The following is a 20,004-nucleotide window of genomic DNA, read 5'->3' as shown; positions in this document are numbered from 1 at the left end:
TGCAACATCTTGGTTCCAGACCAACAAGATTGATGTTATGGAGTGGCCAGCCCAATCCCCAGATCTTAATCCAATAGAAAACTTGTGGGGTGACATCAAAATGCAGTTTCTGAGGCAAAACCAAGAAATAGAGAACTGTGGAATGTAGTCCAATCATCCTGGGCTGGAATACCTCTTCACAGGTGCCAGAAGTTGGTTGACTCCATGCAACACAGATGTACAGCAGTTCTCAGAAACAGTGCTTATACAACTAAATATTCATTAAGTGATTCAAAGGAAAGCAAAATCTTCAAACATTTTTCAGTTTATATAGTGAATGTTTGAGTTTGTAAAAAGAATACAAACACTGCAATTTTTTTGAACAGTCTAATATTCACTTTTCTTCAATTTTTTTTAGAGGAACAACACAAATTTGATCTATTTTTCTTCATGTTTTGATTTGGAATAGAATGTGTAGTGTTCCCAATGCATTTGTGTGTATGGAAATAAAAGCTATTAGAAGGATTTTGAGCTTTATTCACTTTTTTCAACACACTGGTATTATTTTGAACACAGCTGTACATCCTCGGGCACTAACCCACACAGGGGTATCTTAGTGAAAACATAGCAAGTTTACAGTCAGGGGTTCGGCCTACAAACATAACAACATACAATAAAACAAAAAAAGGAACATAAAACAATAGCTGCTGTTCGTGACCAACAATTTAGGGCAAATAGACATATCCCCAGTACCTAATGCCCCCCAAAAACTTGCATAAATGAGGATCCAGGAGGGGCACAAATATTTCAGAGGACAGGTGTCAGTGGCTGTTGAGGGTTCTGCTAACCATTTTGCCCAGTCTCTGTCATACTTTTTAGGGCACCCTCTATGCAGATAAGTATCTTTGTACAAAGGTAAAATGGCATTTGTATTTCAATGGTTTTTATTAACTTTTGTAAACAATTTAACAAGATGGATTAGAGCAAAAGACGCGAAAATAGAAAATAGATCAGTATTGTAACTCCAACAATGCAAGAGGCGCGCCCACGTAGGGGCTATCAATGCACATAAAATACAAAAACAGTGATATAACACCAACAAAAATTTCCAGCCAAAGGCAAATATCGATCGCCTCATGTAATCAAACAAAAAAAGAAAGAGGAAAAAAAAGAGTAAAGGAGGAAGAAGAAAACAAGACCAGAATCAGGGATCCGGGAACGCATTTACCATAGAGCGTCATTAACCCGGGGGGAAGCGTGGGACAAGCATATGTCAACCACGGCTCCCATATTCTTAAAAATTTTCGTTGGGAGCCGTTACGGATACTTGACATCTGTTCATTGAGCATTAAAGTGGTCATACGGTCCCGCACCCCCTGAAGAGGGACAAACGGGCTCTTCCAGGCCTGAGCAATTGTTCTCGTGGCCGACAGAAACAGATAGGAAGCCAACTTCTGCGGATGAGCTAACAGGCCCAGTATGGGACAATGAAGCAAAGCATACCGAGCCTCTTGGCGTATGGAGACATCAAGGTATAAAGAAGTCGCATATTTATTTAAAGCTGAACTCCAGCCTTATTTTTTTCCTCCCAAACTTAATAGCAAGTCCTCGCCTGTGTTGAAACCATTCACTTCCCTGCAAACTCGCATCTCCATAATATAACCCTTTGAAGCTGCATATGAAAACACATCCCTGACTCCCTTTAATCGTGCATGCTCAAGGAACCAATCGGCAGAAAGAGTAGCTAAAATCTGCGCCGCCCAGTGGCCAGCAGGGAGGAGCATGCTTGTCTAAAGGGATCCCGGGATGTGTTCTTTAATGCTTTTGAAGGAAAAGTAAAGTGCTGTGACATTTACAAAAGCACGTTAAACGCACATATATTCTTATGACAAAAATTGTGCTTGAAATGAATGATCTGGGGACAGCATCTCTCCAACATACAGCTGGTCCCTTGGCAAACAGCTAAATACACAATAGATACCTTAGATTGTACACCCCTTGAGGGTTAGGGACTGATGTGACTGTACAATATATATGTAAAGCGCTGCGTAAATTGACGGCGCTATATAAGTACCTGAAATGAATAAAAATAAAATATAGGGTTGCTGGTTTACCTGCCAAATAATTTGTTTTTCTGTCCATCCAGACTTGAGATTTACACAGCTCTCATACGTAGCACAGCCCTGTCTAGCAGGCGAGAAGACTTCCCCTTCTAGTAACACAGGTCTTGTCCCTTCTTCAGCCTGTGACTGGACAGTGAAAAAAGAAGCAGCACACTGACAGGCTCATCTCCCTGCTCTCTCTTCTTAGCAGCATGCCTCTTGCACTGCAGCACAGCAGGAAATAAGGCTGGTGCCGACTTGAGACGCTCACAGTGTGCGGTGAAATCACAGTGTGACAGGAGTGACTTTGTGTGGTGGGGCCCATGGAACACAGCCCACTTTGGAGATGTGGGGAGACCCCTTTCTCAGCTCCCCATATCCCTATTATGTGTAAGTCACCCTGTGCCTGTTAGGGGTACAGGGTGGAATGTTCTAATATTGGGGTGGGGGGGTGTTCATTGTTCACTGCCATGCGGTTGCATCCCATTGTTCTATTATGTGTCTTGTTTGGGAGCAAACTATTATGGGATGTATGTGTTTGTACTGCCTTGGTGGGGAGGGGTGTTTCCGGCAGCCCTTCTCCCTGATGAGACAGCCTGCTGTGTTTCCTGTTCCTGGGTGTATTTCCCCGCCCTGTGTATATATCTTGTATCTCTGTTAAAAAAAAGCAGCCATTTCCTGTTTTAAGATGAGTCTGGTGCTGTCTCGTCTTGTTTGGCCAGCGGTGGTGTCCGTGGATCTGTGTTCGGACAGGGAAGCGGGAGTCTAATGGAAATACCCAAGTGCAGTCGGGGTCCGGTTCCGTTACACAGAGTAAGGAATTTCAGTCCAGGAGAGAATCCGGTACAACTGGACAAGACTAAATGGAAGGTTGGAGTTCATCTTTAACATGTTAAATTAAAAAAAAATTGTTTTAAATCTTTTTAGGTTTGCAGCTCTTATTATAATAATAACTGGTGACTCTGCCATGAAGGTCCATGTTCAGGCACTTCCTGTTATGGGGTGTGGTCTGTTATCCCGTCACATGTGCCCCTGATGTAGACTACAAGAGGCCACATTGCACAGGCGCGGTCCGCCATTATCACGGTCAGTGAACTGGTTCTGAGCAGTGATGGGTAGCTGACACCGAATCCAGTTCATGTAGACCGGAAGTGGCTAAAAAAGACTGACTGGGATTAACAGTACGAAGATGCAAAAACAGTTAAAAACTGTACATTACGGGAAAAAAATCTACGCCAATTGTCTATGAAACAAGGTGCTTTTAGGTTTTTAATCGTGGTCACTGCATAGCTAGCCGTATTCTGAGTTTTAGATCCTCTGCAGATAGCCAGACATTCTACAGAAAAACATGATATGATACAACTTTCATTGGTCCCTCAACAATTCAATGTTGTGGGGGCAGCAACACTATGAAGCTTCCTCCACCATGCTTCACGGTTTGGGTGAAAATGTAGTGAAACTAGAAGCAGATCAATACATTGCTCTACATATATTGAAGGACATGTAACAATAAAGTATGGAGGATGCTAATCGCTGACCTCTCCATCTGGAAATACCTGTTACCTGGCTATCATGCTGATCCAGTGGGCCGCTTCACATCATAGTAACGCAGCCCTGTATTTCTGCATGCACGTTTTTGATGTGTTCTCTTGCATTTTTTCACCTCTTTTTTTTACTTCACCTTAACCACTTCAAGTCCGGGCACTTTCACACCCTTCCTGTCCAGGCCAATTTTCAGCGCTATCACACGTTGAATGACAATTGCACGGTCATGCAACATTGTACCCTTATGAATTTTTTAGCATTTTTTTGAGACAGATAAAACTTTATATTGGGGATATTTATTTACCACTTGGATTTTTATATTTTTGCTATATAAATGAAAAAGTCCAAACATTTTGAAAAAAAAAAGTGGTTTTCTTATAAAATTTAGCAAATAAACAATCTTTCTTCATAAATCTTGGCCAAAATGTATTCAGCTATCTATTTAGTAAACAAAAAAAATACCCAAAATTAGTTTAGAACCAAAAATTATAATTTTTGAAAAATGTTTTTTTTTACATTTTCATTTCTTTTATATTATTTGTTTTTTTTTTTTTAACATACCGTCACCCTAGCAGTACAGTGTCACCATAGTGACACTGTACTACTTGTGGGGGGTGATGAAAAATGTTTTTTCTTTTTTTACACTGATTGCTTTTAAACCCATAAAAGCAATCATTTCTCCTTCTCTCTGGCTGCATTCCTGCAGTGATTGAGATATACTGTGAGAGCTGTGATTGGTCACAGCTTGTCACATGGTACAAGGCTGTTGTGAATAGCCCTGTACCATGTGACCTCTGTGATCATTCACAGATTTCACAAGTAGTAAGCAATGATGTCAAGAAGTGACATCTTGTTTACCACTGTTCATGTGATCACTGATTGGCCAATCAGTGATCACATGAATCGGGACCTCACACAGAGGTCCCGTACAGCGATCGGTGCTTACACAGCGAGCACCAAATCACATCGCCGCGCACTCCCAGGGAGCACGCACAAATGCGGGGGTCGTTTTTAAATGGCCACCTGCACTGCTCCCATCTGGTCATTTACGTACCGGATGGGAAGTGGTTAAACATAATGCTATATACATATGTTGAAACAGCTTATTGTAAAAAAAATTGTTCCATTAGGACTGTGAAAGACCCAGCTGGCCTTCAGAAAACTTGAGGCCGACCCAAGTTATTTTAGATCCTCTGCAGGTACCCAGACATTCTTCAGAGGAACATGATACCATACAGTTTTTACTGGTCCCAATTGCAATCCCTCAGTGCTGTGAAGCAGCAAATCTATAAGGCTTCTTCCACCATGCGTTACAGTTTGGATGAATAATAGGCGTTCACTTTAGGCATAATGCCAAGTACATATACCAGAAGAGCTTAATGTTTGTCCCGTCTGTATACAGATACTTGTTTTACTAGGGCTGTGAAAGACCCAGGTGGTCTTCACAAAATTTGAGGCAGACCCCAATTATTCTTGTTGGAGAGCAGTGTCCTCCTCCATGGTAAAGTCCCATGAACACCACTTGCTCAGTGTTTTCCGTATAGTAGACTCATGAACGTTGATATTATCAAGTGCCAGAGATGCCTTCAGGTCCTTTGCCGTCACCCTAGTGTTGTCTCTCATATGTTTGAGGATTGTGTGGCGTGCCTTTGCACTGATCTTTGTAGGACGCCCGCTCCTGGGGAGAGTGGCAACCGTGCTGAATTTTTTCCATTTGTAAATTATCCTTTTGACTGTGGACAGATGCAGACCCAAGTCTTTGGCAATCCTTTTGTAACCTTTTCCACTCTTATGAGCATCAACAACTTGTTTCCTGAGGTCCTCTGAGATCTCTTTGGATCGGACTATGCTGACCTTCGTCGTGTGACGTGTCCGTTTATGCCGAGTAACAGGAGAGTCTTGAACGAGAACAGTTTCAGTGTTCCCTGGGTCTTTTCCCCCAGAAGTTGTGTCTTCTTCCCTGGAGGACACATGTTCTTCTTCTTTCCCATATGTGTCTTCTTCTCTTGAGGACACTTGTTCTTCTCCAGAGAACACTTCTTCTTTCACCTTAATGTTTTCTTGTTTGTCCAAAATTCCATAGTGGCCACCTAAATTTTCCTCCACACAAGAGTTAGAAATTGAGGTTTGTGTCTGGTCACCGGGTGAAGCAATGGAGGCATGGAAGGTGGTTCTTCTTCCAACAGATGCAAACATGTAAGATGCCCTCCCAGCAGACCGCCTTTTCCTCACACTCCGCTTATTACGAAGGCCATCTTCACGGTAACTGCTGTCATTGTCACTTTTATCCTCCATCTTTTTGACAGGATTGTGGAAGATCTCCAACGTGTTATTGGTTAAAGTTCCATCTACAAGAAAAAACATGAAGGTGGAAACATTCAATGCCAACTATATACGCAGTGACAAGTTATGGTGGAGCTATGGAACCAGTTCACCCAATCAAGAAACATAAGGATGATCCTGTAACAGGGATGTATAATCAATTGTCACAAGCAAAGATGGTTACTCTACTGTGCTTAAAAGTGGACCTTCATCCCACCCCTCCCAACCTAAAATTTTCCAGTGCATGCTGATCCAGAAACACGTTAGATTTTAACATTAATTTATCTTCTAATTTCCTGGTTTCCCAGGGCACTGGTGACATAGCCCAAGTCGCACAGGTGACTTCTGGAAAAGTCAGATCACCAGGGCCTTCCAAGGAGATCCCGTGCACGCGCTGTAGATGCCATGGCGTGGCCTGTGACTGTTCAGTAATAAACTGCTCCACCGTTCGTATTGCACATGTGCAAGTCAATGATCTGCTTCCACGCATGTGCAGTACAGGCTGTGAAGCTTTTTCATTAAAAGCCCATCACTTCCCAGCCATGTGGTGCATGTGCAGAAATGGAGCGTGGACTATCGCATGCCCAGTGTGAGGTGTGGAGCAGTTTATTAATGAACAATCACAAACTGCTCCATGGTGCACATGCAAGATCAGATGAGATGTCAACAGATCATTGGTGGGCTGGCTTAAAAGAAGGAAGAAGCCGGCAGATCATACTTTTAAAAATTGAGGCTCGGTTTCCCATCTGCCATGGGGTACGATAGACCATGATGGCTGCACACACATAGAAGAATGAGTCAGTAATTAGAACTTAAGTTTATTGCTCTTCTCTTAAAATGGCATTGCTTTTTCCAGTGAAATTTAAAGTCCAACTCCAGGCTATGATTGCACTGCAAGGGTTAACTGCTTTTTTGTCCAGCAGCAACAAGAAAGCCTTATAATATACTCACCCAATCCTCCGGAAAACAGCACACCCCCACCATCCAGCTGTGGATGGTTCCTGGTGTCCTCACATCCAGAGCAGGTCTATGGGCTTGATGACATCAGGAACAGTCCACTGCTCAAAACTGCTGGATCGTGGGGGTGCAGGAGCCGCAGGGACCAGTCTTGTGCTCGGAGAATTGGAGGATCAGGTAAGTATATCTCCTCTCCCATAAACAAAAATGAGCAATTAACCCTTGCAGTGCAGGTACAGCGACACTGCATGGGAAAACATATTTTTTTTTGCACGGAGTTGGAACTTTACCCGCTTCAATCACGGTCACTTTCATCCCCTTCCTGCCCGGGACAATTTTCATCTTTCACTGCTGTCACACTTTGAATGACAATTGCAACACTGTACCAAAATTTAATTTTTAGAATTTTTTTCACACAAATAGAGCTTCATTTTGGTGGTATTTAATCACCACTGGGGTTTTTATTTTTTTGCTAAATAAACCAAAAAAGTTTGAAAAAAAGATGCATTTTTCTTTGTTTCTGTTATAAAATTTTGCAAATAATTATTCTTCTTAAATTTAGGCGAAAGTGTATTTTACTACATTTCTTTGGTGAAAATAATCCAAATCAGTGTTTATTATTCAGTGTGTAGGAAAGTTATAGAGTTCACAAACTATGGGATACAGCGCTGAGCACACCCTTAGGTGCTATAGAATACTGTATAATAATAATAATGTAAAGTTGCAAGAAAAAGTATGTGAACCCCTTGGGATTACGAGGAGTTTTGCATGAATTAGGCATAAAATGTGCTCTGAACGTCATCTAAGTCACAACAATAGAAGAACAGTTTGCTGAACATAATACTACACAAACAGATGTTGCCATGGTTTAATTGCACATAACATGTAAACATTCACAGTGCAGGGAGGAAAAAGTATGTGAGGCCCTAGCTTAATGACTTCTAGCAGAGCTAATTGGAGCCAGGAGTGAACCAACCTTGACTCCAATCAGTGTGATGATATTGGATGTGTTGCTGACAGCTGTCCTGCCCTTAAAAAACACACACCTGTTTTGAGTTTACTGGTTTCAAGAAGCACTGTCTGATGTGAACCATGCCTCGCAGAAAAGAGCTCTCAGAAGACCTACGATCAAGAATTGTTGACTTGCATGAAGCTGGAAAGGGTTACAAAAGTATCTCCAAAAGCCTTGATGTTCATGTGTCCACGGTAAGACAGACTGTCTAGTACCTGCCTGGTACAGGTTCCACAGCACTACTGGCAAAATATACTGTGGACAGATGAAACCAAGATTGAGTTGTTTGGGAAGAACACACAATACTATGTGTAGAGGAAAAAAAGGCACAGCACACCAACATCAAAACCTCATCCCCACTGTAAAACATGGCGGAGGGAGCATCATGATTTGGGGCTGCTTTGCTGCCTCAGGGCCTGGACGGATTGTTGTCATTGATGGGAAAATGAATTCCAGAGTTTATCAAGACATTTTGCAGGAAAACGTACGACCATCTGTCCACCAACTGAAGCTCCGCAGAGGATGGGTGATGCAACAGGACAATGACCCAAAGCATACAAGTAATTCAACAAAACAATGGCTGCAACAGCACAGAATAGGCCTTCTGGAGTGGCCCAGAGTCCTGACCTCAACCCGATTGAAATAGTAAAAAAAAATAATTTTTTGAGATTTAGCTGTGTGTTTCTTGTTACTACCATAACCTACCACCAAAGAACAACACAAAATAAATTCTCCAGCACTTGACGATTGCAGCGATACCATATATGTGTGTTATTTGTTGTTTGTACCCGGAGTACAGCCCAGAAACAATAGTGCTCTTTTTTTTTTTACCTAAAAACACACTGACACCAACACACATTTAAAGAAAAAAAAAATCCTGACCTTTGATCCTGACCTTGACCCAAACACTTATTTATATTTTTTGTAACAAACATTTTTTTCCCCCTCTATGCCAGGAGTTATGCAGGCCATACATGGGTCGAATTCATGCAGCATTCTGCGCTCTTGCAGTCATTTTTACAGGACGACCACGCCTAGGGAGAGTAGCAACAGTGCTAAACTTTCTCCATTTGTAGACAGTCTGTCTTACCGTGGACACATGAACATCAAGGCTTTTGGAGATACTTTTGTAACCCTTTCCAGCTTCATGCAAGTCAACAATTCTTGATCTTAGGTCTTCTGAAAGCTCTTTTCTGCGAGGCATGGTTCACATCAGACAGTGCTTCTTGAAACCAATAAACCCAAAACAGGTGTGTGTTTTTTAAGGGCAGGACAGCTGTCAGCAACACATCCAATATCATCACACTGATTGGAGTCAAGGTAGGCTCACTCCTGGCTCCAATTAGCTCTGGGAGAAGTCATTAAGCTAGGGCTTCACATACTTTTTCCTCCCTGCACTGTGAATGTTTACATGTTATGTGCAATTAAACCATGGCAACATCTAATGTTTGTGTAGTATTATGTTCAGCAGACTGTGTTCTTCTATTTTTGTGACTTAGATGACGTTCAGAGCACATTTTATGCCCAATTCATGCAAAACTCCACGTAATCCCAAGGGGTTCACATACTTTTTCTTGCAACTTTAACAATACAATGTATAATGGAATGCATATAACGATACAATGTATAATGGAATGTATATAATGATGCAATGTATAATAGGATGTATATAATGATACAACGTATAATTTAATGTGTATATAATGGTACAATGTAGTGTATATAATGGTACAATGTATAATACAATGTATATAACGATACAATGTATAATAGAATGTGTATATAACGATACAATGTATAATGGAATGTATATAATGATACAATGTATAATGGAATATATATATATATATATAATGATACAATGTATAATGGAATGTGTATATAATGATACAATGTATAATGGAATGTATATAATGATACAATGAATAATGGAATGTGTATATAATGATACAATGTATAATGGAATGTATATAATGATACAATGTATAATGGAATGTATATAATGATACAATGTATAATGGAATGTATATATTGATACAATGTATAATAGGATGTATATAATGATACAATGTATATAATGATACAATGTATAAAAGGATGTATATAATGATACAATGTATAATGGAATGTATATAATGATACAATGTATAATAGGATGTATATAATGATACAATGTATCTCTCTCCTCCATTCATAGGAAAAAAACAAGGGGGCCGAGCTGTACAGTGACTGATCACTGTGATAGCCAATCAGAGGCTATCACAGCGATCATGCAACCCGGAATCAGGAGTCCCAGGTCCCGATCATTAGAACAAGACCCGATGCACTAAGTGACACCGCGATCTTTGTGTTGGGAGCACGTCGTGCGGCACGCTCCCAGCACAAGGGCAGGTACGCAAATATGCAACCCCACGGAAAAAAGCCTAGTTTTGCACAGCCGCGTATTTGTGTGCCATCACCGTGGAGGGGTTGAACACAGCACGGTGCGTTTTTGGCTCCATAGATCATGTGATCGCATCAAAAATGCCTGTACATGCTCTCTTTGTGCGTTTTTGCCGCATGCGACAGGCAGCTCCTCCTAGCAACATCAACACGTAGCTTGCCATTGGGCAACACAAATTGAAACGCAAAACGCATTAAAAACACACAAAAAAAAGTGCATGGAAAACTCAAACTGCGCAATAAAAGTCGTCCTGTGCACACGCGTGGAGGTGATCCTAGCCTTAGGTCAGTATTCGGAGCAGGTTCCATGTGACGTCTATATTTAGGGTGTCACATGAACCCTATGAAACAGTCCTCAACCCCACGGGAAGGGGGTAGGGGGGAAATTGTCGATCATGCGACCACATGATTGGAAGCCGCTCCCGCCAGTTACCGTTCTGTAGTCACGGTCTTTGACAGCTTGGTCGTCATGCGTCGTGGGGAGGGGGCGCACTCTCTGCAGCAGCCGGGATTGGTGCAGCTGTGAATGGAACAGGGGCGGACTGACCATTTGGAAACTCAGTAGGGGGCCCCATGAGATGCCCCTGGTACCTTTTTCATAGGCTTTTTTGAGTTTGGGCAAGGACACAGGGGCCCCATGATCCCCTATTGCCCGGGGGCCCCACGAGTTGTCAGTCCGCCCCTGGAATGGAAGGACTACAAGTGTCATCTGCCCCCGCAGTGGAGAAGTATGCAGATCACAATGGAGTCCGGTGAAGGAGGGGCATGGTCCCATGGCGTAATGGGGGGGTCTCCGTAATGGGGAGTCTGCAGGAGCCAGGACACTGCACCCCCCACCCTATACACTGATCACAGAGGCCTCCAGGTGTGAGAAACTACAAGTCCCATGAGGCACTGCAAGACTGACAACCACAAGCAAGACTCCCAGAGGCAGAAGCATGATGGGACTTGTAGTACTTCTATAGCTGGAGGGCCATAGTTTGGACACCCCTGCTCTGCAGCCTCCAACACACACACATAGAAGGAAGGCACATTGCTGATTACATTCAGTTACTCCATTGTCACACAAGGTGGACTGTCCCTTTAAGAATGCAAAAGTCCCCAGACAGCCTTCCCTGAGTCACAATCCCTCTATCCCCCCTGTACCGCCATACTGCACCCCTCTACCTGATCCCACCGACCACACTCTCCTCCTTCTCTCTGCATTCCTTCTACAAGGTGACGTCACCGTACGGATCCCGCCCCCCGGAGGTCCCCAATAATATTTGCAACCTCCGCTGTCTACTGCGCATGTGCGAGATTTCTGCGGCCGCGTTAACTCTGCTGCTAAGACAGGAAGCAGAACACCGGCCATCTTGGAGAAGGGCAAACTGGCAAACAGAAAGATGTCTTGTGTGATGTGCGGGGAGGAGCCTTTCTGTATCATCTGACTTTACTCCATTATTAATATTATTATTACAGGAAGATATTTTGGGAGCTGATCCTTCTAAACCATCTACAGCCCAACATGATATTAATAATAATACAATTATCAGTACATTAATATCATAAGTAACAAGAAGTATTATTATTAATATTGTTTACTTTCGTAGATGACACAGAATGGCCAGCTCCTAAAATATATTACTGGAATAATCATTATTATTAGCAGTAGCATTGCAATTATTTTTATGTATTGTTACTATTATTCAGAATGACCCGCTCCTAAAATATATCACTTGAAAAAGAATCATTATTATTAGTAGTAGTATTGATAATAATAATAATTCAGAATGACCTGCTCCTAAAATATATTACTGGAATAATAATTATTATTCAGAATGGCCCCCTCCTAAAATATATTACTGGCATAATTATTATTATTCTCTGATGGGGGGGCACAGTCTCTGATGGGGTGCTGCTTCAGATTGAGTGCGGCTTCGAACGAGTGCATAGAAGAAGCAGTTAAACGCAGCAGTTGAACTAAAGCAGGAGAACTCAAGCAGCAGGAAGACACAACAACAGCAAGAAGCTCTCCTGCACGCTGGAAGACTGCAAGCAATCACCCTGGGAAACCTCGTACATGCCTGAGACCCACTCTGTGTACCTTTATATAATACACCCCTCTTCTCATCATATTACTACCCTCTGTTCCCAAATCTCATTTCCCTACCCCTCTGCTCCACCCCACAACCTGTACATCTCCCCCTCACTGCTATCATCTCCCTACTACTGCTCTCTTCACCTCCCCAAAATGTCTCTTCCACTCCTCCTTCTCATTTTCCTCTCCTCCGTTCCCAAAATCCATTCACTATATCCCTCTGCCCCTCCCAAACATTTGTATATCGTGTCCTCACTGCTTCCCTCACCCCTCTATGGCACCCACCACCTCCTCCTATTACTCCTCTCTCCCACTGACCCCAACACCTCCACTAGGAGTTTCTCACGCTCCTGCACATCCCGCTCCCATGCCACCTTTCTCACCCTTCTCCTCCTCCTAGCCGCGGGGGACATCTCCCCGAATCCTGGCCCTCCACCTCCCTCACCCGCTCAACACCCTCCCACCTCCACGTCCTACTGCAACCCCCGCAACTTAGTATCTGTCCCCCTGCTCCCTAAAATCTCCCCCCCGTTTTCATGTGCACTCCTGAACGCCCGTTCGGTGTGCAACAAGCTTACCGCCATCCACGACCTCTTTGTTTCCCGCTCCCTCAACCTCTTAGCGATTACGGAAACCTGGATCCAGCCCACTGATTCTACCTCCCCTGCTGCACTCTCCTACGGAGGTCTCACCTGGACCCACTCACCCAGGCCTAACGGTCGTAAAGGTGGTGGGGTTGGTCTGCTCCTGTCACCGCAGAGCACCTTCCGAGTCCTCCCAAACCCCCCCTCCCTATCCTTCTCCTCCTTCGAGGCCCACTGCCTCCGACTATTCTCCCCAACCCCCCTGAAGATTGCTGTGATATACCGGCCTCCTGGATCCATACCCCGCTTCCTAGATGACTTCTCCTCCTGGCTACCCTTCTTCCTCTCCTCTGAGCTACCCACCATAATTCTTGGGGATTTCAACATCCCTGTCAACCTTGACAACCCGGACACAGCCCGTCTCCTCCACCTAACCTCCTCCTTTGCACTTGCACAGTGCATACAATCCACCACCCACTCCGATGGAAATATCCTTGATCTTGTCTTCTCCAACCGATGCGCTCCCCACAACCTCACTAACACCCCCTTCCCTCTCTCTGACCACAACCTGATAACCTTCTCTATCTCCTCGTCCTCCAACGCCTACCCCTCCAAATGTCACACTACTACCAGCCGTAACCTCCGCAACCTTAATCCTGCCTCCCTCCACTCTGCAGCTGATCAACTCCACGACCGCATCCTCCCCCTGTCCTGCCCCGACTTGGCTTTGACCGCCTACAACAACGCGCTCTCAACAGCCCTTGACTCACTAGCGCCTTTAACCACACGCAACATCAGACCCCGACCGCTCCAGCCCTGGCAGACTGATCACACCAAAACCCTCAAACGACAAAGTCGTGCCCTGGAGCGACTATGGCGCAAAACCAAATCCAAACAAGCCTTCACCCGCTACAAATCTGCCTTCCGCACCTACACCTCCTCCCTCCATGCTGCCAAACAGGCCTACTTCTTGACCCTCATCAAGGCCCTCTCCTCCAATCCTCGCCGACTCTTCTCTGCCTTCAACTCTCTACTCTCTCCACCCCCACCTCCACCCAGCACCTCACTCACTGCCCTTGAGATTGCCAATCACTTCAAAAACAAAATTGACACAATTCGCAAGGACATTGCCGCAACTCACACGCCCTCTCAACCTGTCCCCTCTCACACAGCTACCCCCTTATCCCCACTCCCCCTCGACTTAACCCGCAGGGATTTCGTCGCTGCTCAAACTCTCTCCAACCCCCTTCACCCTCACTCAGCTACCCCCTCATCACCCCTCTCCCACGGCCCCACCACTGCTCTGACCTCCTCTTCCACCCCACCCTACATTCCTCATACTGAAGCTCCCCCAACACTCCGCACCTTTGACCTTACTAACATCGAGGAAGTCTCCAAGATCCTCTCTGATGCCCGCCTCACCACCTGCCCCCTCGACCCTATCCCCTCACAACTCCTACGACCTTCCTCCTCCTCCATCCTACGCTCCCTCACCCACATCTTCAATCTCTCCCTCTCCTCAGGCACTTTCCCCTCCCCTCTGAAACATGCACACATCACCCCCATACTTAAAAAGCCCTCCCTGGACCCCAATGACCCGAACAACCTCAGACCCATCTCCCTGCTCCCATTTACATCTAAACTCCTCGAGCGCCTAGTCTACACCCGCCTATGCTCTCACCTCAACGACAACAACCTCCTCGATCTCCTACAGTCCGGCTTCCGTCCCCTACACTCCACCGAAACTGCCTTACTCAAACTCTCCAACGACCTGCTAACCGCCAAAGCTAATGGCCACTATTCAGTGCTCCTACTCCTTGACCTCTCTGCGGCCTTCGACACAGTCGACCACCCCCTCCTCCTCAAAAAACTACACTCCCTCGGCCTCAGAGATTCTGCTCTCTCCTGGCTCTCATCCTACCTGTCACAACGCTCCTTCAGCGTTACCTATAATGCTACCACCTCCCCCTCACTCCCCCTCTCTGTTGGGGTCCCTCAAGGCTCTGTCCTCGGGCCCCTTCTCTTCTCCATCTATACCTCCTCCCTTGGCCAACTCATACACTCTCACGGCTTCAACTACCACCTCTATGCCGACGACACACAAATCTATCTCTCAACCCCCCACCTCACCCCCTTGGTCTCAGCCCGAATCACACACCTACTGAGCGACATATCAGACTGGATGTCGCTCCACTTCCTTAAATTGAACCTCTCCAAAACCGAGTTTCTTGTCTTCCCCCCAGCCCGGACACCACCCCCCATTGATTTCTCCATCACATCCAACAACGCTACCATCAAACCCGCCCCGCAGGCCAGAGTACTGGGTGTCATTCTGGACTCCAACCTATCCTTCCAGCCCCAAGTCCAATCTTTAACAAACTCGTGCAGACTCCACCTCCGCAACATCACCAAAATCCGCACGTTCCTAACCCCAGAAACCACTAAACAGCTCATCCACTCCCTCATCATATCACGACTCGACTACTGCAACTCCCTCCTCACTGGCCTGCCTCGCCGCTGGCTATCCCCTCTTCAGTCCATCCTGAACACGGCTGCCAGACTCATTCACCTTTCCAACCGCTCTGTCTCCGCCACCCCCCTCTGCCAATCCCTCCACTGGCTTCCGATTGCGCAACGGATCAAATTCAAAATCCTAACGCTGACGTACAAAGCTGTCCACCATACTGCCCCGTACTACATCTCTGACCTAATATCCAAGTACCGCCCAACACGCACACTCCGCTCCTCACAAGACCTCCTTCTCTCTAGTTCCCTGGTCTCCTCCTCCCATGCCCGCCTCCAGGACTTCTCCAGGGTGTCACCCATCCTCTGGAACTCCCTGCCCCAACCCATCAGATTATCACCTACTCTCCTCTCCTTTAGGCGCACCCTGAAAACCCATCTCTTCAGGGAAGCCTACCCCACCCCCTGCTAACTTGCCTCCCTCCTCCACTCTTCCTACCACTCCATCCCCCACAGCTATCTCCTCCTGTGCCACCACCCCCTCCCTCCTAGATTGTAAGCTCGAAAGAGCAGGGCCCTCGATCCCCTCATGTTTTGCATTGTATTGGTATTGTTCTGTCACATGTTCTGTCTCCCTTTGTAATGTACAGCGCTGAGCGAACTATTGGCGCTTTATAAATACTGTATAATAATAATAATAATAATAATTAATATTAATACCATTGTTATTAATATTATTATTATTGTACATGACATAGAAGGTCCATCTCCTAAAATATATTACTGCAATAATAATCATTATTAATAGTATTATTTTTATTAATTTTATTATTAATAATAATAATTTAGAATGGACCACTCCTAAAATATATTACAGGAATAATCATTATTATTAGTAGTAGCATTGCTATTATTTTTATGTATTGTTATTATTATTGTTACTATTATTCAGAATGACCCATTGGAATAATAATTATTATTTTGTCATTAGTATTAATGCTAATAATGTTATTAATATTATTATTGTACATGACATAGAAGGTCCATCTCCTAAAATATACTACTGCAATAATAATAATTATGATTAGTAGTAGTATTGATATTATTATTAATAATAATAATTCAGAATGGCCCCCTCCTAAAATATATTACTGGCATAATTATTATTATTGTCATTAATATTAATACCATTGTTAATATTATTATTATTATTATTGTACATGACATAGAAGGTCCATCTCCTAAAATATATTACTGCAATAATAATCATTATTATTAATTTTATTATTATTAATTTAGAATGGCCCGCTCCTAAAATATATTACTGTAATAATCATTATTATTAGTAGTAGTATGCTATTATTATTATGACATAGAAGGTCCATCTCCTAAAATATATTACTGCAATAATAATCATTATTAGTAGTAGTATTGCTATTATTATTATTAATTCAGAATGGCCAGCTCCTAAAATATATTACTCTAATAATCATTATTATTAGTAGCAGCATTGCTATTATTTTTATTAATATTGAGAATGACCTGCTATTATTTTTTATTATTATTATCATTAATCAGAATGACCTGCTCCTAAAATATATTACTGGGATAATAATTATTATTATTTTGTCAATAATATGAATGCCATTGTTATTAATATTATTATTGTATTGTACATGACATAGAAGGTCCATCTCCTAAAATATATTACTGCAATAATAATCATTATTAGTAGTAGCAGTAGTAGTAGTATTGCTATTATTATTATTATTATTATTAATTCAGAATGGCCAGCTCCTAAAATATATTACTGCAATAATAATCATTATTAGTAGTAGTAGTAGTATTGCTATTATTATTATTAATTCAGAATGGTCAGCTCCTAAAATATATTACTGGAATAATCATTATTAGTAGTAGTAGCATTGCTATTATTTTTATTTATTATTATTGAGAATGACCCGCTCATAAAATATATTACTGGAATAATAATGAATATTATTTTGTCAATAATATTAATGCCATTGTTATTAATATTACTATTATTGTATTGTACATGACATAGAAGGTACAGCTCCTAAAATATATTACTGGAATAATCATTATTATTAGTATTATTATTTCGGAATGGCCAGCTCCTAAAATATGTTACTGGAATAATCATTATTATTAGTAGTAGCATTGCTATTATTTTTAGTTATTATTATTGAGAAAGACCAGCTCATAAAATATATTACTGGAATAATGATGAATATTATTAGTATGTCAATAATATTAATGCCATTGTTATTAATATTATTATTGTATTGCACATGACATAGAAGGTCCAGCTCTTAAAATATATTACTGTAATAATCATTATTATTATTAGTAGTAGCACTGCTATTATTTTTATTTTTTATTATTATTATTACTACTATTATTCAGAATGACCCGCTCCTAAAATATATTACTGGAATAATAATTATTATTTTATCATTAATATTAATGCCATTAATGTTATTAATATTATTATTACCTCCTATAATATATTACTGGAATAATCATTATTATTAGCAGTATCATTTCTATTATTTTTATGTATTATTATTGTTACTATTTTTCTATTATACTAAAATATATTACTGGAATAATCATTATTATTAGTAGTAGCGCTGCTATTATTTATTATTATTGTTACTATTATTCAGAATGACCAGCTCCTTAAATATATTACAGGAATAATAATTATTATTTTGTCATTAATATTAATGCCATTAATATTATTATTATCATTATCTCCTAAAATATATTACTGGAATAATCATTATTATTATTAGTAGTATTGATATTATTATTAATTCAGAATTAATAAACTATATCACTGTAGTAATAAGTATAAATAATAATAATTAATATTAATTACTGTCATTATTATTATTAAGGACACATTTATTAGTTCTATGACATAGCAAAGCAATGCTGAGCCGGAGCGGTGAGGCACATTGTAAGATGTCATGTGATAATTTCTAAACTCCTCCTTTGTCTGCTCTAAAAGAGACCCCCCAAAAAATCGATCTCATCTTCAGCCACATTACTAACCGTGTCTCAAAATACCAACTGAACCATTCTCTCTCTCTAGCTCCCTCGTCATCTCCTCCCAAGCTTGCCTCCAGGACTTCTCCTAAGCCTCTGTCATCCTCTGGAACTCCCTACCCCAATCTGTGGGGCTATCTCCTCCTCTGTCCACTTTTAAGCGATCGATGAAAACCTCTCTTCGGAGTACTCCAGCCTGTTTCTAACAAAGTGCCTTTTTACCGTCTCCATCAGCCCGTCCCACACATTTATTACCTTTTGTATCACTTGACCCCGCCCTCTTTGATTGTAAGCTCTGGGGATCAGGGCGCTCCCATCCCTCTTGTATTGAATTGTACCTGTACTGTCTCTATATTGCTGCACAAACTGCTGGCGCTCTGTAAATCCCATATAGTAATCAGAATGATAAATCCGTCTGTGAACTTTGCAAACTGTTGCGCCCGATTGCCCGGGAATAGAGACACGCAGGTCAGTAAACGCGTCACAAAGACTTGCAGCCCATGATGGAACAGCAGACGTGGTAAAGCACGTGGTCAGAATAGCACCAGTTACACAGCTCCCGATGTACACAGGACGTCTTTTGGCACACTGACTTACGAAAGTCTATGCTCCCTGTGACTGTGGGTGCAACGTTGTGCTGCCATCTACTGGCGTGTTACAAAACTAGCCTTGAAACCCTCAATTCCCACTTATGCAGATTCCAGTGTGGTTTTCAGTTTGCAGTCCATGTAACATGATTTCCTATGGATCTGTGTGGTTTGGGCCGGTGCGATTTTTGGAAAGGGGCGGGGACTTTTTCACCGCATTTTGCATGTAATAGACTTCAATGGACCCGCCCAAAAAACCGCAAACGTTGCATTTTAGATGCGTTTTTTTTTTGCCAGGAAAGTATTAACTTTGATGCCATTTTGATGCGACTTTGGATGGCTGTAACTTGGGATGGGTGACATTTTCATGCACTTTTTTTTTTTTTACTCATAGGAAAGTATAGCAGTTCTGTTCATGTAGTGCGACTTTGATGCGACTTTACACTCTCTGGCATTCGGGTCGCATCACAGTTGCACTACTTGAACAGTCATACTTTCCTATGAGAAATAAAAGTCGCACCCATCCAATGCCCCATTTAAAGTCGCATCAAAAGTCACACCCGTCCAGAGTCACATCAAAGTTGTACCCATCCAGAGTCGTATCAAAGTCACACCCATCTAAATCCCATTCAAAGTCACACTTATCCAAAGTCGCATCAAAGTCGCACCCATCCAGAGTCGCATCAAAATCGTACCCATCCAGAGTCGCATCAAAGTCGTACCCATCCAGAGTCGCATCAAAGTCGCATCCATCCAAATTCGCATCAAAGTCGTACCCATCCAGAGTCGCATCAAAGTCACACCCATCCAGAGTCGCATCAAAGTCACACCCATCCAAAGTCGCATCAAAGTCGCA

General features: G+C 42.6%; 1 protein-coding gene across 2 annotated transcripts; it reads right to left on the bottom strand.

The window, feature by feature from the left end:
- Positions 1-905: 905 nt before the first annotated feature.
- Positions 906-11,632, bottom strand: LOC149466195 (uncharacterized). 2 transcript variants are annotated; one of them, XM_089672877.1, is made up of 3 exons: positions 11,527-11,632; positions 5,643-5,974; positions 906-5,597 (listed from the first exon to the last, which is right to left on the bottom strand). In XM_089672877.1, exons 2-3 carry the CDS (start codon positions 5,919-5,921, stop codon positions 5,094-5,096), a joined length of 783 nt encoding a protein of 260 aa, XP_089529003.1. In that variant the 5' UTR covers positions 5,922-5,974; positions 11,527-11,632; the 3' UTR covers positions 906-5,093. The 2 variants fall into 2 exon arrangements, with proteins under 2 accessions (XP_089529003.1, XP_089529002.1); XM_089672876.1 differs by having other exon boundaries at positions 906-5,974.
- Positions 11,633-20,004: the final 8,372 nt, after the last annotated feature.

This window comes from Staurois parvus, unplaced genomic scaffold, assembly GCF_062004578.1.
Source record: "Staurois parvus isolate SC_StPar_1 unplaced genomic scaffold, SC_StPar_1.0 ptg000132l, whole genome shotgun sequence".
NCBI classification, from domain to species: domain Eukaryota; kingdom Metazoa; phylum Chordata; class Amphibia; order Anura; family Ranidae; genus Staurois; species Staurois parvus.
This window is presented reverse-complemented; position numbering and strand designations above follow the sequence as displayed.

Bases quoted from the DNA above. Each gene is read 5' to 3' on its own strand.
- LOC149466195 (XM_089672876.1), bottom strand. From the start codon at position 5,921: ATGGAGGATAAAAGTGACAATGACAGCAGTTACCGTGAAGATGGCCTT.